This window comes from Euphorbia lathyris, chromosome 3, assembly GCF_963576675.1.
Source record: "Euphorbia lathyris chromosome 3, ddEupLath1.1, whole genome shotgun sequence".
NCBI lineage: Eukaryota > Viridiplantae > Streptophyta > Magnoliopsida > Malpighiales > Euphorbiaceae > Euphorbia > Euphorbia lathyris.
In genome coordinates this window covers 15,398,986-15,426,429 of record NC_088912.1, presented here as the reverse complement: position 1 = coordinate 15,426,429, position 27,444 = coordinate 15,398,986, and the positions used below count along the sequence as shown (strand labels likewise).

General features: G+C 36.6%; 1 protein-coding gene across 2 annotated transcripts; it reads left to right on the top strand.

Moving 5' to 3' along the window:
• Positions 1-21,490: 21,490 nt before the first annotated feature.
• On the top strand, positions 21,491-23,317 carry LOC136224794 (ribosome-inactivating protein cucurmosin-like). 2 transcript variants are annotated; one of them, XM_066013217.1, is made up of 2 exons: positions 21,491-21,597; positions 22,237-23,317. In XM_066013217.1, the coding sequence occupies exon 2, from the start codon at positions 22,279-22,281 to the stop codon at positions 23,170-23,172; it is 894 nt and encodes a 297-aa protein (XP_065869289.1). In that variant the 5' UTR covers positions 21,491-21,597; positions 22,237-22,278; the 3' UTR covers positions 23,173-23,317. The 2 variants fall into 2 exon arrangements, with proteins under 2 accessions (XP_065869289.1, XP_065869288.1); XM_066013216.1 differs by having other exon boundaries at positions 21,493-21,597; positions 22,264-23,317.
• Positions 23,318-27,444: the final 4,127 nt, after the last annotated feature.

Below are 27,444 nucleotides of genomic sequence, written 5' to 3'. Positions count from 1 at the left end.
AGACACACTTGATTACATCCACTCTGATTGTTGGGGTCCATCTCGAGTTGAGTCTTTGGGAGGTCACATATATTTTATGTCTCTGATTGATGATTATTCAAGGATGACTTGGGTCATCATGATGAAGCATAAAAGTGAAGCTTTCAAGAATTTCAAGCAGTGGAAAGCATTGGTGGAAAACCAAACAGGAAAGAAGATAAAGAGGCTGCGAACTGATAATGGTCTGGAATTCTGTTCGTTTGAGTTTCAATATCCGTAGATCGGGTTCTTCGCGGAATCCGCATCAAGTTTTTGGCGCCGTTGCCGGGGATTTATTTCTTCTGCAATATCGAACCAAAGGTCGATTTGTTAGTTTAGGCATTCCTTGTTATTATCCTTTGCTTATAATCGTTTATACTTGTTTATATATAATCCGTTATACTTTTCTTTTTGTGAATATTTGTTTTTAATTTTTATTGTTATTTCTAACGATTCTTCTTTTTTGAGAAAATGGCTAGAAACAATGGAAATAAGGAGTCTATTATGCATTTGCTTAACTTTCTATCTACTCACGGAGATCAAACTGACGATTTGTATGCCTCAATTAAAAATTTATGCATACAAAAAGGGATCCTAGTTGATTCAACCGCGGACGAATCAAATAAAGAACCCAATTTGGTAGGTCAGGTTGATAAGGTAATATCTCCTCTCATTAATAATGAAGAACTGATCCCTAATTATGAGAAACCTAAAGTTTCAATATTAATTGAGGAATCAGTTGAAATTGAGCCTCTAGAGAAGAATCCAAAGATAGAAGAGTTCAGTTTTGCTCCAAGTCCAAAAACTTTCATTTCCTTTGATCTACCTAGAGAATCAAAAAGGGAGCAAACTAAACGTTTTCATAATTTATTTAAATTTGATCATTTGTTTTAAATAAAAATCTTTGAAACTGATAATCCGTTTTGCAGGTACGGATTATTTAATCAGGAATTTGAATTCCTAACCCGAGTAGAAGCATACACCTAGGCGGGAATTCTATGTCGAGCTCACCGACTATAACGTAGCGCTTCTTGGGAGGCAACCCAAGTTTTAATAAAACTTTTCAGGTTTATTTTATTTATACATTGATCTTTTAGTTTAGTCTTTTTAGTTTTCTTTTACGTTTTTTTAAAGTGTTCGTTTAAAAAAAATAATAATAAATATACAAATAAATATTTTTTTAGTTGTTTAGTTTTCATTTATATTATTTTATTTTATTTTTATTTTTTTTAGTTTTCAGGTTTAAAATAAAATTTAAAAAAAATATAATATTTTTTGGCCCAGGAGGCCCAGCTCGCCGAGCTGGGCACTGCCGCCCAGCTTGGCGAGCAGGGCCCTGCTTGCCGCGAGCTGGGCGCTGCGCCCAGCCCGCCGCTGGGCGCTGGCGCCCAGCACGCCGCTGGGCACTGCGCCCAGCCCGCCGCTCGGCCAAGATAAGCAACGGTTCGGGATTTTTTCCCGAACGAAGCTGAAATAAATAAATAAATAATAATAATAATAATAAAAAATTGCCACCGCAAATCGTCAAGCTTTTGGCGATTGTGCTAAAATCAGTAATTTGTCTTCTCCATCCTAACTTTTTGCACTTGTACTTTATGGTTTGTGATGCAATGTTGGAACTTATTGCATATTTTTAGTGTGAGGAGGAGGGGTAGACAAACTTACAAAAATTGTATAAATTTTTAAATTTTGGTTGCGTCGTGTCTAGTTTAGTTTAGCGTTTTCGGTTTTTGTTTATGTTTTTGCATGTTTAGGACGTAAAACCGTGAACCTCCTTCGAATCTAAACTTCGTTATCTGTCTTTAAGGGCTGAGAACCGAATCTAAAATTGCATGACAACTAGTTTAGGCGTAGGACACAACTCTTGTATCTGTAAAAGCATGAGCTACAGTTTGCATTTAGACCCTACTTTTGAAGAAATGCTAAAATCATTACTTAGGTAGATAACTTAAGAATTGAAGGCATGTGATATTAAACTTGAGTTTGGGGAAAACTAGTAAACACAAAATTGAAACCCAAAGAATTGTGAGCTGAATTTGAGCCTAAGAGCGAACATCAAAAAGCTCTTTTTCTTGACATTTTTGTGTGAATGCTTTGACTTGTGGAAGATTACAGATTTTGCACCTAATACTGTGTTGAACCTACATGCAATGATTTGAGATGATAAACGATGAATCAGCCTCATTAGAATTAACCCTTTTCTTTACCTTATTTTCTCTTTTTCATCCACTCTAGGAAGCCCCTTTGAGCCTACATTTTTTGTAGTTTATAGTTTTTCTTTCATTCTAACCTGTTTTTGCAAACCACAACTTGGTTTGCTATTTAACCCAATTTCTTTTTGCAAAGCTCAATTAGAGCCTTTATTTTCTTCTAGCGCTTTACCTTTGTTTATGGCATTTCAGTAGCAAGCCAAAAGGCTAAAAAGTGAATGAGCATCACTATCCCAAAAAGAAAAAAAAAGGGGGGAAAAGAAAGAGAAAAACAGAAAAAGAAAAAAGAAAAGAAAAGAGACGAACAAAAGGGAAGAACTCCATTCTCCAGTTCTTAGAAAAATCAAAAAACCGTCTCAAAGAAAACATCCCAAAAAGAAAATGATAAGGGATGAATAAAAAGCTCAGTCACTTCATATTTGCTAAAGCCATTTAAACTTTGTTTTTGTAGCGCTAGAACTAATAACCCTTGTTGTACCTTTAACCCTCTAACCACATTACAACCCCAATTAGAGGCTGTTTTTTATATCATCGGAGTCATATAGCATAGTAGAGGAACTCGGATGAACGTGCAAAATCAACGTAATCCTAAGCAAGAACATAAGCCGAGAGTAAACACTTTAGCCACCAAAATTGTGTGAATGAGTGAACTACCTATGGTGGGGTGTTTTACTTAGCGATCCCCTTAAACTCGTTTAATTGAACATGTGTCCATTTGCTTAAAACTATGACCCATGATAATTGAAATGCGGCTTTCGGATATCGTGTCTCTACTTTGTAGTTCCGAATGCATGTAATTACAGATGCTCGAAATTGTGTCAAGCACCTAGTCAAACCGGGAGGTTTTCTAGCTTGCTTGTAATGGCGGGTTTAGTTTTTTAGTTTACTTGGGGACAAGTAAAGTTTTAAGTGCGGGGAGGTTTGATAGGGGTCAAAAACCCCTATCTTTGGGTACGGTTTTAGGACGGGTTTTAGAGTTATTTAGTTAATAAGCGAGCAATTCTCGCATTTAAATGCTTTTATGTGAGTTAGTTAGGAATTGGAAACATGCTATTTACTTTTCGTCGTTTAGGCTCATTTTGTGATCAATTTAGGCAAATACGGCCGAAATAGCACGCATAGTAGAATTCCGTTATCTTTTGAAGCTAATTGGTCCGTCAAAAGTCGCACCAAACGAAGCGTTTGCTCAAAATAAGCGTTTGGCGGATCAATTTAGCTTTTGGACTAATGTTATCTGGAGTTTTTGTACGTGTGCAGGTGTAAGTTCGGGCGAAAAAAGGACTTAGAGGCCTGCTCGGCGAGCAGGCCACCAGGCGCCTGCTCGGCGAGCAGCCCTGCGGGAATTGGTCAAAAAAACCAATTCCGCCCCCACGAAGCCACGTTCGGCCCCACGTCTTCCTACACGAACAAGGACACGAAATTAGGTCAAAACGAGGCCCGAGACGCGTCTATAAATAGGAATTTTTCCATTGTAATTAGATATCTTTCGTTTTTGTAAATTATCTTAGCTTTCCCCTTGTAATTCCTCTCCATCTCCTCCATCTTCTTCGACTTCCATTGAAGCTCCTTCAAAGCTTTTTCTCGAGGAATTATCAAGGTCCGTCCTTAAGATTAAGTCGCCGGCTGCAGAGTAAACAGGTTCCCTGAAAGGGATTTTTATATCTCCTTTTATCTTTCCTTGTTTGTACTCTTTGATACAGTTGCCGAACTTAGCTTATTGTATCCTGTGACAATTATCTTCGCCTTTAATAATAATTTAGCTCTTGTTTTGTCATATGATTATTTGTCTAATCTTTGTCTTACGCTTTATTCAATTGGTTTAACTCATTCAAAAGCCCCAAAATCTAGTAGGCACATATTGCGAGCTGAATCTGACCTAGTCAGAGCCTAGGAGATTGACGACCTCTTAGTTGATTAAGCGCCAATTTACTGAGCCTTAGACCTAGTTTCGGCCTTAGGGAATCACGCGCTAGGAACCTCAGGAGGGTAAGTAGGGTTAATCGCCTTGAATACAAGTGACTCATATTAGGTTTTTATTCAATAGACTTGATAATCTATCTTCATTATTATCGTTCATACCATGTTCCTTCGAATAGTTTCATTAATGAAAGATCAATTAGGGGTAGAGTAACTTAGTTAGGCATAGAATTAGATAACTTAGCTAGGATTAGCATAAATCAACCTAGGAGTAGATTAATTAAACAAACCAAACTCAAAACCCCCTAAGCCTAGATAACATCCGAGACCGAGTAGCTTGATACTTGCAGAAATAAATCCTGTGGACGATAACCTGGACTTAACCAGAAATTTATTACTTGATAACGACGGGGTAAACTTATCCCTTAGTGAGGATTCCTCGGAATCCGCATCAAGTTTTTGGGTTTGATAGGGGTCAAAAACCCCTATCTTTAGGTACGGTTTTTGGACGGGTTTTAGAGTTATTTAGTTAATAAGCGAGCAATTCTCGCATTTAAATGCTTTTGTGTGAGTTAGTTAGGAATTGGAAACATTCTATTTACTTTTCGTCGTTTAGGCTCGTTTTGTGATCAATTTAGGCAAATACGGCCGAAATAGCATGCATAGTAGAATTCCGTTATCTTTTGAAGCTAATTGGTCCGTCAAAAGTCGCACCAAAAGAAGCGTTTGCTCAAAATAAGCGTTTGGAGGATCAATTTAGCTTTTGTACTAATGTTATATGGAGTTTTTGTACGTGTGCATGTGTAAGTTCGGGCGAAAAAGGGACTTAGAGGCCTGCTTGGCGAGCAGGAGCCTGCTCGCCGAGCAGGCCACCAGGCGCCTGCTCGGCGAGCAGGGGGCTGCTCGTCGCGAGCAGCCTGCCCTGCTCGGCGAGCAGCCTTGCGGGAATTGGTCAAAAAGACCAATTCCGCCCCCACGAAGCCACGTTCGGCCCCACGTCTTCCTACACCAACAAGGACACGAAAATAGGTCAAAACGAGGCCCAAGACGCGTCTATAAATAGGATTTTTTCCATTGTAACTAGATATCTTTCGTTTTTGTAAATTATCTTAGCTTTCCCCTTGTAATTCCTCTCCATCTCCTCCATCTTCTTCGACTTCCATTGAAAGTCCTTCAAAGCTTTTTCTCGAGGAATTATCAAGGTCCGTAATTAAGATTAAGTCGCCGGCTGCATAGTAACCAGGTTCCCTGAAAGGGATTTTTATATCTCCTTTTATCTTTCCTTGTTTGTACTCTTTGATACAGTTGCCGAACTTAGCTTATTGTATCATGTGACAATTATCTTTGCCTTTAATAATAATTTAGCTCTTGTTTTGTTCTATGATTATTTGTCTAATCTCTGTCTTACGCTTTATTCAATTGGTTTAACTCATTCAAAAGCCCCAAAATCTAGTAGGCACATATTGCGAGCTGAATTTGACCTAGTCAGAGCCTAGGAGATTGACGACCTCTTAGTTGATTAAGCGCCAATTTACTGAGCCTTAGACCTAGTTTCGACCTTAGGGAATCACGCGCTAGGAACCTCATGAGGGTAAGTAGGGTTAATCGCCTTGAATACAAGTGACTCAGATTAGGTTTTTATTCAATAGACTTGATAATCTATCTTCATTATTATCGTTCATACCATGTTCCTTCGAATAGTTTCATTAATGAAAGATCAATTAGGGGTAGAGTAACTTAGTTAGGCATAGAATTAGATAACTTAGCTAGGATTAGCATAAATCAACCTAGGAGTAGATTAATTAAACATACCAAACTCAAAACCCCCTAAGCCTAGATAACATCCGAGACCGAGTAGCTTGATACTTGCAGAAATAAATCTTGTGGACGATAACCTGGACTTAACCAGAAATTTATTACTTGATAACGACGGGGTACACTTATCCCTTCGTGAGGATTCCTCGGAATCTGCATCAAGTTTATGGCGCCGTTGTCGGGGATCAAACCCGGGTCACCCGCGTGACAGGCGGGAATACTTACCACTATTCGCGGAATCCGCATCAAGTTTTTGGCGCCGTTGCCGGGGATTTATTTCTTGTGCAATATCGAACCCAAGGTTGATTTGTTAGTTTAGGCATTCATTGTGAATATCTTTGTTTATATCGTTTATACTTGTTGATATATGATTTCTTTATACTTTTCTATACTTGTTCATATCTGTATACTGTTACTTATCAACTTTTGTGCTAGAACTTCACTTTTTCTCAGCATTCTCTGATCAATGAATTGGCAAGAAAAAGTCGAGTGGCAAGCTCAAAAGTTTACTATCCCATCAAGACAATACATTCATACCCTGGCGAATGAGGCTCCCAATCCCTCCATGGTCGACTTAAATAAGAAAATGGATATCTTGATGGCAAATCTGAGCCTCAACACCAATGAAAGTGTAAGTTTTGTGGGTAGTCACCAAAGGTATAATTCTAACCTCAATTCTTACAGCTTTTATGGTAGTGATTGGAGGAGACCTCAACACTCAAATCTGTCCTACAGGAACCCTAACATGTTGAGGCCTCCAAATAGGTTTGTTAATGAGCACAGGGACAACGAATTGGGAATGTTCCCTTACGAACAAACAAGCCAAATTCCTCCACAACCCTCTAGCTCACGAGATTAGGTGCTGTCCCTTTTGAAAGGAATATCAGCCCGACTTACAATCAACGAGGAGGTTTGCAAGGACTTGAGCAACCAATTGGCTCAAATAAACCATGAGATGCAAGAGCAATCCCGAGATGCTCTCCCAGGCATAAAGGAAAACATAGAAATCCCACAAAGGGAATCAGCTCAAGCCGTCTCCTTGAGGAATGACAAAAAGGTAGAACCAAGTCCACTATCACATGCATCACTCGAGGTAAGTGAGGAACCGGAAGCGGTAAGCAACCCCGGTTCAAAATATGAAATTCTAAATCATGTGATAGAGATAAAAGATCAAATCAAAACTTGTGTATCTCACTACCTTTTCCTCAAAAATTAGAAAAGTTTAGGTTTGCTTCATGCTCAGAAATTTTCATTCTCTTCGACCTACCACGAGAATCCAAAAGGGAGCAAACCAAACTTTTTCATAATATGTTTAAATTCGACCTCCTACTTTCATTAAACTTATTAGAGGCTCTTAATCCGTTTTGTAGGTATGGGTTATTTCTCAAGGAGTTCGAGTTCCTAACGCGAGTAGAAGCTTACACCTAGGAAGGAACTCCATGTCGAGCTAACCGACTATAAAGTAGCGCTTCTTGGGAGGGAAACCAAGTTTGGATTAAACTTTTTCTAGGTTTGTTTTTCTTTTTAATTCAATTATAGATTTCTTTCTTGAACTTTGGTTAGTAAGTTGTCTTCTTCACCCTAACTTTTTGCACATGCGCTTGATGGTTTTAGATGCAATGTTGGAACTTATTGCATATTTTAAGTGTGAGGAGGAGGGGTAGACAAACTTACAAAAATTTGTATAATTTTTAAATTTTTGTTGCGTCGTGTCTAGTTTAGTTTTGCGTTTTTCGGGTTTTATTTAGGTTTTGCATGTTTAGGACCTAAAACCGTGAACCTCCTTTGAATCTAAACTTCGTTATTTGTCCTTGAGGGCTGAGAACCGAATCTAAGATTACATGACAACTAGTTTAGGTGTAGGACACAATCCTTGTATCTGTAAAAGCATGAGCTAAAGTTTGCTTTTAGACCCTACTTTTGAAGAAATGCTAAAATCATTACTTAGGTAGTTAACTTAAGAATTGAAGGCATGTGATGTTAAACTTGAGTTTGGGGAGAACTAGTAAACACAAAATTGAAACCCAAAGAATTATGAGTTGAATTTGAGCCCAAGAGCGAACATCAAGAAGCTGTTTTTCTTGACATTTTTGTGTGAATGCTTTGACTTGTGGGAAGATTACAGATTTTGCACCTAATACTGTGTTGAACCTATATGCAATGATTTAAGATGATAGACGATGAATCAGCCTCATTAGAATTAACCCTTTTCTTTACCTTATTTTCTCTTTTTCATCCACTCTAGGAAGCCCCTTTGAGCCTACATTTTTGTAGTTTATAGATTTTTCTTTCGTTCTAACCTATTTTTGCAAGCCACAACTTGGCTTGCTACCTAACCCAAAGTTTTTGCAAAGCTCGCATCGAGTCTTTGTCATTTCTAGCACTTTATCTTTGTTTATGGCATCAAAGTAGCAAGCCAAAAGGCTAAGAAGTGAATGAGCACCAATATCCCAAAAAGAAAAAAAAAGAAAAACAGAAAAAGAAAAGAAAAGAAAAGAGACGAGCAAAAAGGGGAGAACTTCGTTCCCCAGTTCTTAAAATCAAAACGTCTCAAAGAAAAAAAAATTGAATAAAAAAGCTCAGTCACTTCATAATTGCTAAAGCCATTTGAACTTTGTTTTTCTAACGCTAGAACTATTAACCCTTGTTGTACCTTTAACCCTCTAACCATATTACAACCCAAATTCGAGGCTGTTTTTGATATCATCGGAGTCATATAGCATAGTAGAGGAACTCGGATGAACGTGCAAAATCAACGTAATCCTAAGCAAGAACATAAGCCGAGAGTAAACACATTAGCCACCAAAAATTGTGTGAAATGAGTGAACTACCTATGGTGAGGTGTTTTACTTAGCGATCCCCTCAAGCTCGTTTAATTGAACATGTGTCCATTTGCTTAAAACTATGACCCATGATAATTGAAATGCGGCTTTTGGATATCGTGTCTCTACTTTGTATTTCCGAATGCATGTAATTACAGATGCTCAAAATTGTGTCAAGCACCTAGTCAAACCAGGAGGTTTTCTAGCTTGCTTGTGATGGCGGGTTTAGTTTTTTAGTTTACTTGGGGACAAGTAAAGTTTTAAGTGCGAGGAGGTTCCAAAAACTTGATGCGCCCTCACCTAAGGTTAGATGAGGACTCACTAAGGGATAAGTGTACCCCGTCGTTATCAAGTAATAAATTTCTAGTTTAAGTCCAGGTTATCGTCCACAAGATTTATTTCTGCAAGTACCGAGCTACTCGATTTCAGGTGTTATCTAGGCTTAGGGGGTTTTGAGTTTGTTTTGCTAAGTTAATCTACTCCTAGGTTGAATTATACTAATCCTAGCTAAGCTATCTGATTCTAACTAAGTTATTCTATTCCTAATTAAGTTACTCTACCCCTAATTAAGTTAAACTACTCCTAATTGATATTTCACTAATGTAATTATCCGAAGGAACATGGTATGAACGATGATAATGAGATAGATTATTAGGTCTATTGAATAGAAACCTAATCTGAGTCACTTGTATTCAAGGCGATTAACCCTACTTACCCTCCTGAAGTTCCTAGCGCGTGATTCCGTAAGGCCGAAACTAGGTCTAAGGCTCAGTAAATTGGCGCTTAATCAACTAAGAGGTCGTCAATCTCCTAGGCTCTGACTAGGTCAGATTCAGCTCGCAATATGTGCCTACTAGATTTTGGGGCTTTTGAATGAGTTAAACCAATTGAATAAAGCGTAAGACATAGATTAGACAAATAATCATAGAACAAAACAAGAGCTAAATTATTATTAAAGGCGAAGATAATTGTCACAAGATACAATAAGCTAAGTTCGGCAACTGTATCAAAGAGTACAAACAAGGAAAGATAAAAGGAGATACAAAAATCCCTTTCAGGGAACCTGTTTACTCTGCAGGACGGACCTTGATAATTCCTCGAGAAAAAGCTTTGAAGGAGCTTCAATGGAGGTCGAAGAAGATGGAGGAGATGGAGAGGAATTACAAGGGGAAAGCTAAGATAATTTACAAAAATGAAAGATGATGAATTACAATGGAAAAATCCTATTTATAGACGCGGCTCAGACCTCGTTTTGACCTATTTTCGTGTCCTTGTTGGTGTAGGAAGACGTGGGGTCAATCGTGGCTTCGTGGGGGCGGAATTGGTCTTTTTGACCAATTCCCGCAGGGCTGCTCGCCGAGCAGGGCTGCTCGCGACGAGCAGCCCCCTGCTCGCCGAGCAGGCGCCTGGCGCCCTGCTCGGCGAGCAGGCCTCTAGCGGCCTGCTCGGCGAGCAGAAATGGCCCACGGGGCCCTGCTCGTCGAGCGTTTTCGCCCGGTATGCTCCCGAAGCGTGCCGAACAACCTCGATGTCCTTTTTCGCCTGAACTTACACCTGCGCACGTATAGAATATCCAGATAACATTAGTCCAAAAGCTAAATTGATTCGTCAATCGCTTATTTTGAGCAAACGCTTCGTTTGTTGCGACTTTTGGCGGACCAATTAGCTTCAAAAGATAACGGAATTATACTATGCATGCTATTTTGGCCGTAATTGCCTAAATTGGTCATAAAACGAGCCTAAACAATGAAAAATAAATAAAACGTTTCCAATTCCTAACTAACTCACACAAAAGCATTTAAATGCGAGAATTGCTCGCTTATTAACTAAATAACGCTAAAACCCGTCCTAAAACCGTACCCAAAGATAGGGTTTTTTTTACCCCTATCAGGGTCCATCTCGAGTTGAATCTTTGAGAGGTCACATATATTTTATGTCTCTGATTGATGATAATTCAAGGATGACTTGGGTCATCATGATGAAGCATAAAAGTGAAGCTTTCAAGAATTTCAAGCAGTGGAAAGCATTGGTGGAAAACCAAACAGGAAAGAAGATAAAGAGGCTGCGGACTGATAATGGTCTAGAATTCTGTTCGTTTGAGTTTGATTAGTTTTGTAAGGATGAAGGGATTGCTCGACATCACACAGTCAGGAATACACCGCAACAGAATGGTGTAGCTGAACGAATGAACCAGACATTACTAGAGAGGGTGAGGTGCATGCTCTCTAACGCTGGGTTAGAAAGACGATTCTGGGTTGAAGTGGTGAACACAACATGTTGTTTGATTAACCGCGGACCACACACCGGCACACAACTCAAGACGCCTACAGAAATGTGGTCAGGAAAGGTTGCTGATTACTCAAATTTGAAAGCTTTTGGGTGCACAGTTTACTATCATGTTAATGAGGGTAAGCTAGAGCCAAGAGCAAAGAAGGGAGTGTTCGTAGGCTATGGAGATGGAGTTAAAGGCTTCAGGATCTGGTCTCCATCAGAGAAAAGGGTCATTTTGAACAGAAATGTAGTCTTTGATGAAAAATCTGTGCTTAGACCTATTGTGAAGCCTACAACTACAATAGAAACTGATAACATTGATAAACAAGTGGAGTTTCAGGTCATACAGAGTGAGAGTGGCTTGAAGGAACAAGAGTTAGAAGCAGAAATAGAGCTACCAGAGTCTACACCATCAGTTTCTCAACCATCTGAAGCTAGACATTGTAGCTTAGCTCAAGATCGACCAAGGAGGGTTGGAGTTAGGCCACCTAAGAGGTATGAGGACATGGTGGGCTATGCACTACAGGTTGCTGAAGAGGTGGACAATCATGAACCATCAACTTACCAAGAAGCTGTTTCAGGCACCGATTCTGAAAAATGGCTTGCTGCTATGGGAGATGAGATGGAATCCCTTCATAAGAATCAAACATGGGATTTAGTCATACCACCTCCAGGGAGAAAGATTATTACTTGCAAGTGGGTTCTCAAGATGAAGGAAGGGATATCACCTGTAGAGGGAGTCAAGTATAAGGCTAGAGTTGTTGCTAGAGGTTTCAATCAAAGAGAGGGAGTGGATTATAATAAGATATTCTCACCAGTAATCAGACACACCTCTATTAGAGTGTTGCTAGCTATAGTTGCACATCAGGATTTGGAGCTTGAGCAACTTGATGTAAAGACAGCTTTTCTGCATGGAGATTTGGAGGAAGAGATCTACATGACCCAACCAGATGGTTTCCAGATTCCTGGGAAGGAAAATTATGTTCGCAAGTTGAAGAAGTCCTTGTATGGACTTAAGCAGTCTCCTAGGCAGTGGTATAAGAGGTTTGACAGCTACATGATGCAGCTGGGCTACACCAGGAGCCCATATGATTGTTGTGTCTATTATAATAAATTGGAAGATGATTCTTTTATCTATCTGGTGTTGTATGTAGATGACATGTTGATAGCTGCAAGGAAGAAGCACGACATTCAGAAGTTGAAGGGTCTTCTTGCGCAGAGTTCGAGATGAAGGATTTGGGTGCAGCTCGGAAAATTCTAGGAATAGAGATTTACAGGGACAGAAGCAAAAGGAAACTTTTTCTGTCACAGAAGGGCTATATTCAGAAGATCTTGTCAAGATTTGGCATGTCTACCACAAAGCCCATAATACTCCTCAAGTGCACATCTGTCTATTGCTTTTGCACCTAAGTCTGCTGAAGAGAAGGAGTACATGTCTCGAGTTCCCTATGCTAGTGCAGTAGGAAGCTTGATGTATGCAATGGTCTGCACTAGACCTGATCTTGCATAGTCTATTAGTGTTGTTAGCAGGTTTATGGGTGAACCTAGCAAGGAGCATTGGCAAGCTGTGAAGAGGATCTTTCGGTACCTAAAAGGTACATCTGACGTTGGTCTCATTTATGGAGGTGATACAGAGTGTTTGGTGACAGGTTTTTCAGACTCTGATTATGCTGGAGATGTTGACAGTAGAAGATCTATGACTGGTTATGTTTTCACTCTTGGCGGTTCAGTTGTCAGTTAGAAAGCTACTTTGCAGCCTATAGTGACTTTGTCTACTACGGAAGCAGAGTATATGGCACTGACCGAAGCTGCTAAGGAGGGGATTTGGCTTAAAGGACTGGTTAGTGATCTTGGTCTACATCATGATCAGGCTACAGTGTATTGTGACAGCTTGAGTGCAATCTGTTTAGCCAAAGATCAAGTTCATCATGAGAGGACCAACCATATAGATGTGAGGTATCATTTTTTGAGAAGTGAAAAGAGGGTCAAGGTGAAGAAGGTAGGCACTGCTGACAATCCGGCTGACATGTTTACCAAGCCTGTTCCACAGAGCAAGTTTCAACATTGTTTGGACTTGCTAAACGTCAGAGATTATTAGTTGCCCTGTGGGGGCGAGTCTGAGGCAGATGGAGAAGTCTGTTCATCTAGCACTGTCATGGGTGCATCTGTTATGTTTTCAGGAGGATTCAAGTCAATGTGGAGATTTTACGTAATGCCTTGAATCAGTATATCCCGTTTCCTATTCGGAGTAGGATTGGGTTTCAGATTCCTAGTTGGATTAGGATCACGAGTTCCTAGTTGGATTGGGATCATGAGTTCCTAGTTGGATTGGGATTGGGATCATGGGTTCCTAGTGAGATTAGGATCATGGGTTCCTAGTGGGATTAGGTTAGATTGGGTATTATAAATACCCCATTATGTAACCTAATCATTGTAATCTGATTTTTCGCCTCCTAATAATACTATTCTCCTTCTGCCCGTGGACTAGCCAACACAACTTTGGTGAATCACGTAAATCTGTGTTTTTCGATTGCTTGTTTATTTATCTTTCATTAATTCCGCACAACAATTGGGGATTGCGGAAAATATGGTAGTGGATAGGAAAGAGCGGAGAGAGAGAATTTGTATCGTTGACACGACTTGATTTCACGGTTTTATATGATGGTTCGTGTTAGCCGACCCCGAATCATTTCGGGACTAAGGCTTTGTTGTTGTTGTTGAGACCTATCTAAGAGGTGCGTAACGGTAAACGTTGTTATCGTGTGATCAAAAGGTCACGGGTTTGACCAAATAAATTGGCAGGGGAAGGCGGCTTGCCTCTAGTACACCTTGTGGTGGGATCTCTCTCCGAACTCGTAGTATACCGGACCGCCCTTTTTAGAGACCTATCTAAATTTTCATCATGAAAATTTAACTTGATAACGATTTAAAATTTTGACAAATCATTAATTTAGTGATAGTAGCATATATCTGTTAGCCTTTATTTTAATCTATGAGCCTGTTTAAATTTTTATCATGAATAATTAACTTGATAACGATTTAAATTTTGACAAATCATTAATTTAATGATACTAGCATATATGTGTTAGCCTTTATTTTAATCTACAAGCCTATCTAATTTGGGAAAATTATAAAATTGAGTAAAATTGGATACCCATGTACATATTTAGTCCATTTACTCAACCTATTACCTATATAAAATTTCTTAGTCTTTTTCTTTCTCCTTCCGTCTGACTTCGCATATATGACTTTTACTTCGCAAATTCGCAATATGCTAATTAGCAGAAAGACTTTTACTTCGCAAATTCGTAAGATGCTAATTCGCATACTTCGCATATTGCATAATATGCGAAGTGAGATGTAACAATCTACCTTCCGGTTAAACTTCCAAAATATCCTTCCTCCTACACCTTCCTCCGTCGCCTCTCTCACACTCATACTCCCAACTTATTAGTTAACTCTTTCTCTCTACTTTTGTTTGCCTCCTTGAATCGCTCTCTCATGTCTTCATTCCCCCTCTTCCTTAATCCTCACATTTACGCGAGGAGCAGCGGTGGCTACGGGAAGAACAGCGATGACTCCGCGAGTGAGACTCATTAATTAGCGAGATTCAATAGTTAAAACTCCAAATTCAATCCTTAGAGAATTGAATTTGGTGTGGGAAAAGAGGAAGATGGGAAGGGGAAGGGAAATGGTGCATTTGGAAAGGAAAGGGGAAGGGAAACATGAAAGATTGAGATATTTTAGAAAAGTCACAAAAATAAAGTCTATATATGTAATAGATTGAATAAATGGGTTAAATATGTAAATGAGCCTCCCATTTGATCCAATTTTGTAATTTTTCCATCTAAATTTTCATCATAAATAATTAACTTGTTAACGATTTAAAATTTTGACAAATCATTAATTTAGTGATACTAGCATATATGTGTTAGCCTTTATTTTAATCTATGTGCCTATTAAATTTTCATCATGAATAATTAACTTGATAACGATTTAAAATTTTGACAAATCATTATTTAGTGATACTAACATATCTATGTTAGCCTTTATTTTAATTTATGAGATTGTTTAACATATATTCCAACATATATTTATTTATATTTTGGATAACTATTTAAATTTGAATCATAAAAATTTAACTTGTCGACATTGTTTAGCTTGTTGAGACATCTTTAAATTTAATGACATTAGAAGATATGTCTTAACATTTAATTAGGGACACTAATAAATGTTTTATTCTAAGGGCTAATTACAAATCTAGCCCAATTAAGAGGGGCCATTTACATATCTAACCCACTTTGCTTTCATCTTACCAAATTAGATCATTTCATCCACTCCTCCTCCTCCTCCTACTACTACTACTACTACTACTACTACTACTACTACTTCTTCTTCTTCTTCTTCTTTTGAGATTTTTGAAGTATTATGTTCAATTTCCCGTAGAAATTGTATGTATTTAGTTTATACGCCTGGTTTTCTCACTGGTCTTGCCTCTTTCTTCATCTGTAATGTTATCGTTTCAATTTTCTATATTTTCCTCCATTTTTCTCCATTGTTGTCGTATTTGTGACGAAATTTGTCGCAATTCGTCACAAATGCGACAACACTTGTCGCAGTTGCGGCAACAATTGTAGCATTTGTGACGAAATGCGATAAATTTCGTCACAAATGCGACAACAATGGAGAAAAATGGTGGAAAATTAAGAAAATTAAAACGATACCATTATAGATGAAGAAAGAGGCAAGACCAACGAGAAAAGCAAACGTATAAGTTAAAAACATATCATTTCTACGAGAAATTGAACATAATACTTCAAAAATCGCTAACGAGTGATATCAGAAATCAATCCATCGATCAATAGTACTAAGGGTAATTTTATCTAAAGTGGATGAAAAGGTCCAATTTGGTAAAATGGAAGCAAAGTGGGTTAGATATGTAAATGACCCCTTTCAATTGGTCTAAATTTGTAGTTAGCCCTTATTTTAATTGATGCCCTGGGAGTTTTAATACAGACACTCTTTTATGTGTCTGATTAAGATCGGGTAACGGGCGATAGTTTTCAATCGTAAACTACCAAAGATATTCTCAAGCTAAACTTGAAGGAGCCGTGAAACCCCCAGATTTACAAGCTAAACTTGAAGGAATTAGAATTCCACATTGTTAAGAGGGATGAACCCTAAAAACACTCTCAAAGAGAAGATATAATTTTGATTGATAAAAAAAGTTGTATATCCTTACAAATATGGGGTTTAAATACCTCCCCTAAAGAAAACTAAAGACGTAATTACCCCTACTAGGGTTACAACTAAAGAAAGAAAATAAAGGGTAAAATAGGTAAGTGTATATTCTTCCTTGTGAAGGAAAGAAAACTTAAATAGGCAGAATGTATATCCTTCCTTGTTTAAGGAAGGAAAGCTTGCAACTATCCTTCCTTAAACAAGGAAGGAAAGTTCACTCCTTGTAAAGGAAGTAATCTCTAGGACCCGCCTCAGTTATTCATCTGGTATATGTCATTAGGTGCGCATGTTGTTCGTATTGCCCATATCTGAATATGATCTGCCAGGATTCAATGTAGAGTGAGATCCGCCAATCTGGATCGAAGTAGATACAATAGGTAGATCCATCGGAGTAGATATACATCGACAGAAATACAAGGAATAGATAGGCCAAGGTAGATCCACTCAGGTAGATAATGGAAGTAGATACGTCGATGAGTAGATACGCCAATGTAGATATGTCGAAGTAGGTCCGCTCAACTAGATACCTAAAGGGGATACATCAACATAGACACATCGAAGTAGATCCGCCCAAGTAGACACCTGGAGGAGATACATCAACGTAGACACATCGAAGTAGATCCGTCTAAGTAGATACTTGAAAGAGATACATCAACATAGACACATCGAAGTAGATCCATCCAAGTAGATACCTGAAGGAGATAGGTTGAAGTAGATCTGCCTAAGGAGATACTTGAGGAGGATACGTCGAAGTAGATCAGCCTAGGTGGATACTTAAAGGAGATACGTTGTAGATACACTGAAGTAGATACGTTGAGTAGATCCATCGAAGAGATCCGTAGAGTAGATCCGTCAAAGAGATCCGTTGATGAGATCCGTCAAAGGAGATCCGTCAAAGGAGATCCATCGGAGAGATCCATCAAAGGAGATCCGTCGAAGAGATCCATCGAAGAGATCCTTCAAAGGAGACCCGCCGAAGAGATCTATCAAAGGGGATCCGTCAAAGGAGATCCGTTAAAGGAGATCCGTCTAAGAGATCCGCCCAGGTAGATACAGTTAAAAGAAAAAGATATACTAGAACTTTAAGTGTGTCTTCCTCCTCTTCTGAATCACTTTCCCCCACATACCTGACGAAATTTGTTACCTTGCTACTTCCCTAACCTGGACTTGGAATTTGTTGAAAAGATGTCCGCATCATACTCTCTTTCTTAAAAAAAAAAAGAAATAGGATCACACTTGCGTTTAAACACCAGCAGACCATATGCTCTTTATCACTCGAACTGCCCATCCCATTCGTCAGGTGTTCCATGAAGCTCTTGGTCGTCGTCATCATAGGTGTACTCATTTTGGCTACATCCAACGTCCTCCAGCTCATCATCACAATAGAACCTATCTTCATTATCTTCATAATTAGGAGTTTCGCTTTGGTTCCACTCAATGTTCATTGACTCATCTTCATAAAACCTATCTTCATCAGCTTCATAAGTATATTCATTTTGGTTCCACTCACCATGCTCCAACTTATCATCACAATGAAATTTGTTCTCCTCATCTTCATATGTGGCCTCACTTTGGTTCCACTCAGTGATTTGATGTTCACCATCAAAATCACTCTCTTCCCCTTCAGTCACATTCCGAGACCCATTATCATCATACTCAAGCTCATTGTTGCTATCCAACTCGCTTTCATAATGGTCCTCCTCTTTATAAATCTTCCACTCGAGTTCATCTCCTTCACGATTATTTTCAAATTTGTACAGCTCCTCTTCCTCCACCCAATCTTTCCCACGACCTCTCGCTTCCATCCGCTCCTTCTTATAGTTCAAGCCGACCACTCCATTTATCGAGTCGTCCGACGTAAACGACATTCTACATGTGAGCATCGTTGATCCACCAACATCTCTCCCATCACCATAGCCATCAACCTCCACACATAAAATGAATTCATCATCCGTCTTAAAGAGATTCGCCAGCCCAAAGTGACCATCCACTTCTTTAGGATTAAGGTTACCACCCTCATTAAGCATACAAGTGAAGTTTTTCCTATGGGGCATTTCATCAAACACATAGTACTCACCCTTTTCTATTTGAACTTCTTCAAAGTTCCTACATATTATCCCCTCTTCCTCCTCATTTACAGATACATTTAAGTCCTCATTCACAAAGTCATTATCAACAACTCCACAATGAGAAATTAAATCTCTCACAACATCACAAACAACCAAATCCTCACTAGTAATAGGCGTACCCATAACTTCCACATCAAGAACTGAAAGTTTTGGATTTACCTCTCCCTTGCGCAACAGAGGACATAGTTGGTATGAATCTTTAGGAGGTGAGATGGTGTTTTCTCCTTCTTGCTTTTGTTGGGCTCGACGTTGTCGTCTCCAGCTATTTCGGCTGCTTCTGGTTCCTCTTTGCAGGTTCTCCATCCTTTCTTGCTCCATATTTTCTATTGTCTTTCTCCTTGCTTCCGCAAGCTTGAAATCTATCTCTTCAACCTCGGTTTGCCATTCTTCAAAACTCTTATCAGTGGCTACCATTGTCGAAAGAAGTTTCGGATCAGGAAACGATCGGCTCTGATACCAACTGATACAGATCGGGTAACGAGCGATAGTTTTCAATCGTAAACTACCAAAGATATTCTCAAGCTAAACTTGAAGGAGCCGTGAAACCCTCAGATTTACAAGCTAAACTTGAAGGAATTAGAAATCCACATTGTTAAGAGGGATGAACCCTAAAAACACTCTCAAAGAGAAGATATAATTTTGATTGATAAAAAAAGTTGTATATCCTTACAAATATGGGGTTTAAATACCTCCCCTAAAGAAAACTAAAGACGTAATTACCCCTACTAGGGTTACAACTAAAGAAAGAAAATAAAGGGTAAAATAGGTAAGTGTATATTCTTCCTTGTGAAGGAAAGAAAACTTAAATAGGCAGAATGTATATCCTTCCTTGTTTAAGGAAGGAAAGCTTGCAACTATCCTTCCTTAAACAAGGAAGGAAAGTTCACTCCTTGTAAAGGAAGTAATCTCTAGGACCCACCTCAGTTATTCATCTGGTATACGCCATTAGGTGCGCACACTAGTACAGAAATGGCTTATAGCCACGCCTCATATCTGAGTATGATCTGTCAGGATTCAATGTAGAATGAGATCCGTCAATCTGGGTCGAAGTAGATACAATAGGTAGATCCGTCGGAGTAGATATACATCGACAGAAATACTATGAATAGATAGGCCAAGGTAGATCCACTCAGGTAGATAATGAAAGTAGATACGCCGATGAGTAGATACGTCAATGTAGATATGTCGAAGTAGGTCCGCTCAACTAGATACCTGAAGGGGATACATCAACGTAGACACATCGAAGTAGATCCGTCCAAGTAGACACCTGGAGGAGATACATCAACGTACACACATCGAAGTAGATCCGTCTAAGTAGATACCTGAAAGAGATACATCAACGTAGACACATCGAAGTAGATCCATCCAAGTAGATACCTGAAGGAGATAGTTTGAAGTAGACACATCGTTTGTTGAATTTTATTGACTTAATTGACTAAATTATTAAATTTGTATTGTTCATTATCACAATTTTAATTTAATTTAATTTATTTATGAATATAAATATATTACTTCATTCATTCTTTTTTTATAAGTTATTATAGCCAGTTATTTTTTTCCTAAATATAAGTCATTTTAGTTTTTTGAAAATGACTTAGTTTAGTTTTTTGTTCCAAGTAATAAATTTTTGTTTTAGTCTATGTGTTTTTTAATATTCCAAGACTTATTATCCAACCATTACATGAGAGAATTTTTGTTAGTTAACCAATATAAATTATTAATTTGACACTATATTAATTGCATTTCTTAATTTGTATTAAATAACCTAAATGACTTATATAATGGAATGGACGAGTAATTGAGAGGGTTGGATTGTGATGGAGGCATCTAGTCGACTAGACGAGAGGACACGAGTGGTGGAAGAAAAAAGATCAAAGGGGCAACACACCGAAGCCAAAAATGAGGCATTTGGATGAGAAATAGATCACACTCGGCGTGGGGCTATTCCCACTCATTGTGTGGATAATTAAAATGGGATCTGAACTTTTAGCATGCATCTCACTCGTCATGTGGAATTTCGAAATGAATCCCACTCACCGAGTGGGCTCTTTAAAAAAACCTTATAATTCAACCTTGCCCCTCACTTGAGCTTCACTATAATTACAACTTTAACACCCTTTATTTACAAATCACATTACCCTTTATTTACAATTCATGCCACCACTTTACCTCTACCACATATTACTTCTTTAAGCTTTAATTATTTAATTGCATGCATTTTCCCTTAATTGTAATTTGTTCTTTTAGATTTTTTGGTAATATAAATTCAATCTTTTTTTTTTTTTTGTAATCAATTAACTTTTGATGAATTAAAAATATTGTAGTCTTCTTGAAACTTGTTAGAGTTTTCATACTTTCAACAATGAGGATCCTTCATTTCCTACGGATTTAGTTTCTTGAAATCCGGATTAACTCTTTCTAGTCTAAGTAGAGAAAAACCCATTATTAATTTAAAATTAAAATCAACTCATTCAACACCAAACCGTATCAAATTCGGATAGGCTGGTTAATTAGTTACCTTAATTATTCTGACATAACTCGGCTTGCAGGCATTGAGAAAATGGTGACGGTCGGATGAGATTTAGGACCTGTTTAGTTCAGATGTTAACTAATAGCTGTTGCTGTTAGCTGTTTGCAGTTGCAGAAAGCTGCTTGCTGTTGTTGTTAGTTGTTTATTCTTAGCTGTTTAATTATTAGTGTTTTGTAAAATTATATTAAAATATCGTTGTGAGTATTTAAAATGTCCAATATGGGCATGTTTTAAAAATATTTTATCGAAATAAGAAGGATAATTTTGTTAATAACAAATAATTACAAAAAGTTCAAAAAACGAAAAACTCCAAAACGCTGCAGTTTGCAGAGAAAATGCTAAACGATGCGGTTATATAAAACGTAACCAAATGCTATATTTCTTACGGTTTAAAGTGAAATGCTAAACGCTCATCCGAAAAGCTAAAACAAACACCCACTTAAACAATATGCGTTAAGCCTAGTAAGTAACCAACCTGACTCTTCCCATCAATAGATATAGTTTTCCACACAAACACAGCCACACAAAATAAAAAATAAAAAAAATAATATCTTATCAACAAGAGATTTTCCTCTATAAAAGGAGAAGATATCGAAATGCTGAAAACCATCACTTTGGTGTCTTGCTTATTCCCTCCTTATTCTGTAAGTAAATAAAGATCTCTCTCTCAAAATTAATAATCTTTGTATTTTGGAAGTAAATTAATTTATTACTTCATATGCATAATATATACATAACTGATTCTTATTTTCTCAGTAGTACATATAATTATTTTCTTATTATTTAAAACTTCTGTTTGGCTACGATCCCATATTTTTTTTAATTTGGTTCATAAGCTATCTATATTTATAAAAAGTCCAAAAAATAACATGTTGTTAAATCAAATCAATTTAGTCAAATTTTATATAATTTGGAAACAAATAGTCCATAAGTATTTAATATAGTATTTGTTGAAAATATCCATATCGTATTGTAGTATGGCTCAAATAACTTCATATGATATATTCCCCCAACTCTATTATGTCAAACTCTGCACATCTTACTGATTAATAACTAAGTTGCTGAAATGTGGCACCAATGTACTCCAACTGGTTTTGGTAGATAAGTACCGACGGAATATCATTCGGTGGCTAACTCAGGAAAAGAGTTGGCGACTGGTTTAGCATAATTACGCCGAATACCATTGTTATGCTACATTCGGTCGCTAATTACGACATTTCTTGTCGTGATGTTAGCTCTTTCCGTCGCTAAATGTTGTTGCTAAAATTACTCCATGTTTACAGGGTTTGGATATTTTGAACTTCTAACAGGTGCAAGTTGGAAAGATGACGAAGATGTTGATGCTTTTGGCAACATGGTTAAGCTGCAACATTGCAATCGGGTCATGTCAGTATGCAGCAATTAAGTACCCAAGTGTGACATTTACTACCCATCTTGCAAGTGATGGAAGCTACCGAAGCTTAATGTCCTCTTTACGAAAAGAGTTAGACAGTAGCTCTAAAAGCCATGATATCCCAATACTGCGAAAGCCATCAGAAATCACAACAGATAATAAGTATCTTCTGGTAACTCTGATAAATCACGAATCCAAATTCAATGTTACATTAGCAATAACTGTTGTTAATGTATATGTGATTGGTTTTAAATCGGGCGGTAATTCCTTCTTCTTAAGCGATGCTCCTTCTGATGCAACAAATCTCCTCTTTGATGGAACAAGCAAAAAAAAACTATCAGTGAGTACCAATTATGTCAATTTGGGAGATAGAACGAAAGTTGGATTAGGAATTGGACCATTAAAGAGAGCAATCGATACACTTTATACCTTCAATGGTGTATCGGTTACCACTGATTTTAAAAACAGTCTTCTTGTTGTTATACAAATGGTTGCAGAAGCTGCAAGATTCAAATACATTCAAGAGAAGATAGAGAATGATTTATCAGGGGAGTATAGGCCGAAAAGCGACACTATTAGTCTCGAAAACTCATGGGATGCTCTTTCTAAACAAATCCAACAATGTGGTAGCAGCGGAAAATTTACAACCCCAGTGATATTGCAAAATGCTGACGGTAGTAACAAAATTATATCCAGTGTTGCGGAAGTTAAACCAGATATTTCAATCTTGCTTTACTACAAAGGATCTGGAAAAACCGTTGAAGAAGAAAGATCTGGGGAAATTCTTGCTGAAGAAGTTGTGGAAAAGTGGCTCTCATTGCTCTAAAAATGCTTCAGTTCTAGTTCAATGGTTGAGATGTAATTTGTAGTAATAAATAAGGTCTCAGCATTTTCTGTATGTTTTCTGAGAGTTTGTGTGCTTCCTTTCTAGTTTTATGTTCAGTAATAATAATAATAATTCTGTTTAACTACTCGGTTTTGGACAGTTTTATTCTAACCAATTCAGATAGAAAAAATCTATAGATAGGGATGTGATAATCACATTAAAAAAAACTTATTTTTACGTATAACATGACAGCTATGTGGTAATAAAATAAAATAAAATACATTAGCGTCACGTTATAGTTACAAACAATTCAAACAATTGAATAAGTAAGAATTTATTGTTTTTTTATGTGGCATGTCATAAATAAGAGTCCGTTATTGCAACATTATTGTTGTGTCACTATTCTAATGATTTTTTTTGTGTTGAAAAGGTGGAGAGGACTTTATTGAAACAAAATAAAATTCAACGATCTTTTTTGAAACTGATCCCAAATTTCAGTGATAATTGCTGGAATTTACCCTTCTATTTGTCTATTTTCTCTATCTCTATAATTTCCACCTATCTGTAATTAGTGGCGGAGAAGACAACTAAAAGGGATTCGCACGCCGTGCCAAATGGTCCACACAGCGTGCGAGCCAAGTGTTGGATCTTCCACGTTCTTCGCCATTCAATCACACGTCGAGCTCCCTGGCACGTCGGGTGGCACGCCGTGTGAGATATGACACGACGTGTCAGGGTGCTTCTAGACTTTACTCTTGTTGGCTTCTTTTGTGGCATGTGGCTCGGCATGCCACATGAATTCTACCCCTTTCTCTCTTTAGCTCCCTTGGTGACTATAGTAGTGGAGATGTCCTCATCAGTATTTTGAGATACTAATTTTTTAATAAATTTAATATGACAAAATTAAAAGTTTATTAGAATTTAATAATTTACAAAATTATACCTATAATTGAAGAGGAAAAATAGTTATTATTGTTATAATATATTATTAACATATATAAATATAATAAAATAATTTAGATTTTTAAATTTTAATATTATATATTTAAAGTTTAAATATAAATCAAATCTTATTATATTAAAAAGATAAAATATTTTTTTATGATACATATGCAAATATAAAACAAAATAATAAAATTAATACAAAATAATATTTAAATTATCTAAATTATAACATAACTATACATTTTAAATTGTTAAAATTTAATAATTATAAGTAAAAAGATGGTGCAATAAGTCTCACTAGCTCATTAAGGTGCAAGTGAAAATTTATGGTTCACAACTAAAGAATTGAAAGTTCAAATCTTACCTTTGTATAAAATTTAACATTTTATTTTTAAATAAATACAGGAGAAATATAACTGGAACAAACCTTTCAATCGGAACCGGATCACTCGGTTTATCATTAATTCGGTTGGTTCGAACGGTTCTATCCAATTTTTAAAGATGGAAAAACTAAATCACGCCTAATCCAAAAAAATGTAATTGTAATCGGTTCTGGTGAATCAGATTGATTCGACCGGTTGGGTCCAACTCTAATAACTATGCTTTCCTCTAATTATTATTTTTAATAATATGCTAAACAATATATATCTAAATCAAGCAACTGCATGAGAAATTTTAGTATATACCAGGCATACCACGTAGGAACAGTGATGTGGTATGCTTAACTAATTAAAATATGACATGTGTAACACATGCGTTAAAAACAATGGCAGAGCCAAATTCAATCTCCTTCGCATCCCTCATGCATCCAATGTATCCAGAAACTAAGAACATTTAACTCATCTCTCTATAACTAATTAAAAAAAATCATTATTTTAAAATTAATATTTAACCCTAAAATCAAGTCTTGCCCTTCTCCTACTTCTTCTTTTTTTTTCTCATCTGGAGAATCAGAACAAATATTTTCTCTCATCTAGCATGGACTCCATTGCCCATATTTTTTTTTGAAACAAAAACCATAGATATCATAAAAAAAACATGCCTCCTTTACAAATATAGCAATTAATTATCAATCTAGGCACCCTATTACACTATTGGTTACTGCCAATCAACAAATTACGAAACAATCCCTTATAATATGAGTCTGTGATATGCACGCTGCAAGCCCAAAAGGCATTTGCGTGTAAGGGTGTGTCAGAGATTAATATAAGATCTATGACGCAAATGCCTATTGGGCGTGCAACGTGCACAACAGATGTCCATCCCGCCATGTGTTTTTAATTCCACAAATTAATGACGTTGTCAGGGCTCGTACCCTCAACCGTTTGATCCTAGAGGCTCTGATACCATATCATGGAACCGATTAAACTAAAAGCTTGAACAAATAGTTAATGTCCAATCATATATCTTATATTAATCTTTGACAGATTTAAATAAAAAAAAAAGAAAGGCAACCCTCAAGCATGAGCAATGTGAAAAGAAGATTACTCTAACAGCGATAGAACCACGTATAGATGTGTTGGCTCCGAGATGACTTTTGATAGAAATTAGGGAAAAAAGGAAAATGAAAGGCAGAGAGTTAGTAAATTGTTGCCCTGAAATTATTTTAAATAAATTAGATAAATTTTTAATGAGATATAATATTTTATTGCATGTGGCATACCACTTAATATTTTCTAGGTGGTTTTTCCGACATAGTCTAAAATATCTATAATTGCAGAATGTATAATTAAAGCACGTGCACAAAAAAGATATAGGATTTGAACATACATAATTAAGCAACTAATTACAAGTAATTGATTGATGAGTATCTCGAAATTGTATAAAGGGAAGGTGAAAAAAATGAAAGTGATGGCGAATTCCATTTTCCAATAAAGTTTGTGTGGCATTATTGGGAAAAATATTTGAACCAACCATTGACTATGATTTATCCTCAGCATAAGCATTTCTGTTTTAGGAAAAATCCAAAATATGATATGTTAAAAGTAGATTTTTTGTCTTTCAATTATTCATATAAGACAGGTGGGAAATAATTTGATAGATGCCAATCATATATTGCATTAATTAAAATGAAGTGACATTATATAAGTATTTATTATTTATTAGTGGCCAAAAATTACAGAAGACCTCATCAGACTAATAGGAAACTTGGTGTAATTAACATGCAAATTATTTAATTTACACATGTTTGCAGAGCTACAACAAAGATCAATCACCATCTGTGTTTGTAATTCAACCCATTCATAAAATTGTTAATATTTGAACCTGACCACTTAGTCTGAAAGAAAATGCAACCATTTAAATTAAAAGATTAAATTGATAATTAAAGATTCCATTTATATCAATATTTAACAATCAGGGCATCTTATATCAAACGGTTGAATTTTTAAATCTGATAACCGTTGTAATTAGCTATTATTATTATGTACAGCTAGAATATCTCCTAGAATAGGTAATTATATTATTCATAGTCTAGGATTACACTAACTGATATCTCAAACAACATTTAAAGTTTCATCATGTCCATATCTCCTCATGTTAGAATGAAAAAATCAATAATTCAACTAACAAAACATCTTACATATTTTATAGACATGTTTAATAGTCACTTTAATCACACACATCATAAGTCCAAAATCATCAGAGCATCAGCAGTGCAGTGTATCACTTGTAGAAAGTGATGCAAAAAAGTGAGTTTCTGCATTGGAGTTGAGTGAGTTATGTGAAGAGAGAGAAAAGGTGAATCACATTTGTGATGCGGACGAAAAAGTAATGTGTGTTGCTGTTCTGAATTTTTTTTTAAATCGACAAAGTAATAGTTAAGAGAATAGTATATACATATATATCCATATCAAAATAATTTTTTATATTCTATGCATATTTATCCGTTGGCAATTGTCTCGTAATTGTGTTAGTTTGAATCTTGTATTTTTTTTCGTTTTGTATTCTCGTGTTTTATTTCAATAAAAAATATCGTTTGTGATATATGTTATTTTTACGATTAATTATATTTTTTTTATTAAATATTTCAGTGAAAAGTAATTATAGATATAATTGATATTTATTTTTTTAACTAATTTATAGATTAATTGAATTATTTAAATTGAATGATGAAATAATTAGATTAATCGTTTGGTGGATAGAAATAATAGTTTATTTCAAGTGTGTAAGAGTTTTGTGACAAGTGTGGTCTATATAGAAAAGTGATGCAAAATGGGTGTAATGGAGATGTGATTAAGTGTATTAGATTTTTTTTTAAAAAGATGGTATTTTAGTGAAGTGAGACGAAAAAAGTGATAAGAGGACTGTGGATGCTCTTATAATCAT

Bases quoted from the DNA above. Each gene is read 5' to 3' on its own strand.
- LOC136224794 (XM_066013216.1), top strand. From the start codon at position 21,550: ATGCTGAAAACCATCACTTTGGTGTCTTGCTTATTCCCTCCTTATTCT. The intron at 21,598-22,263 runs GTAAGTAAATAA...AACTTCTAACAG, and splicing joins GCTTATTCCCTCCTTATTCT to GTGCAAGTTGGAAAGATGAC.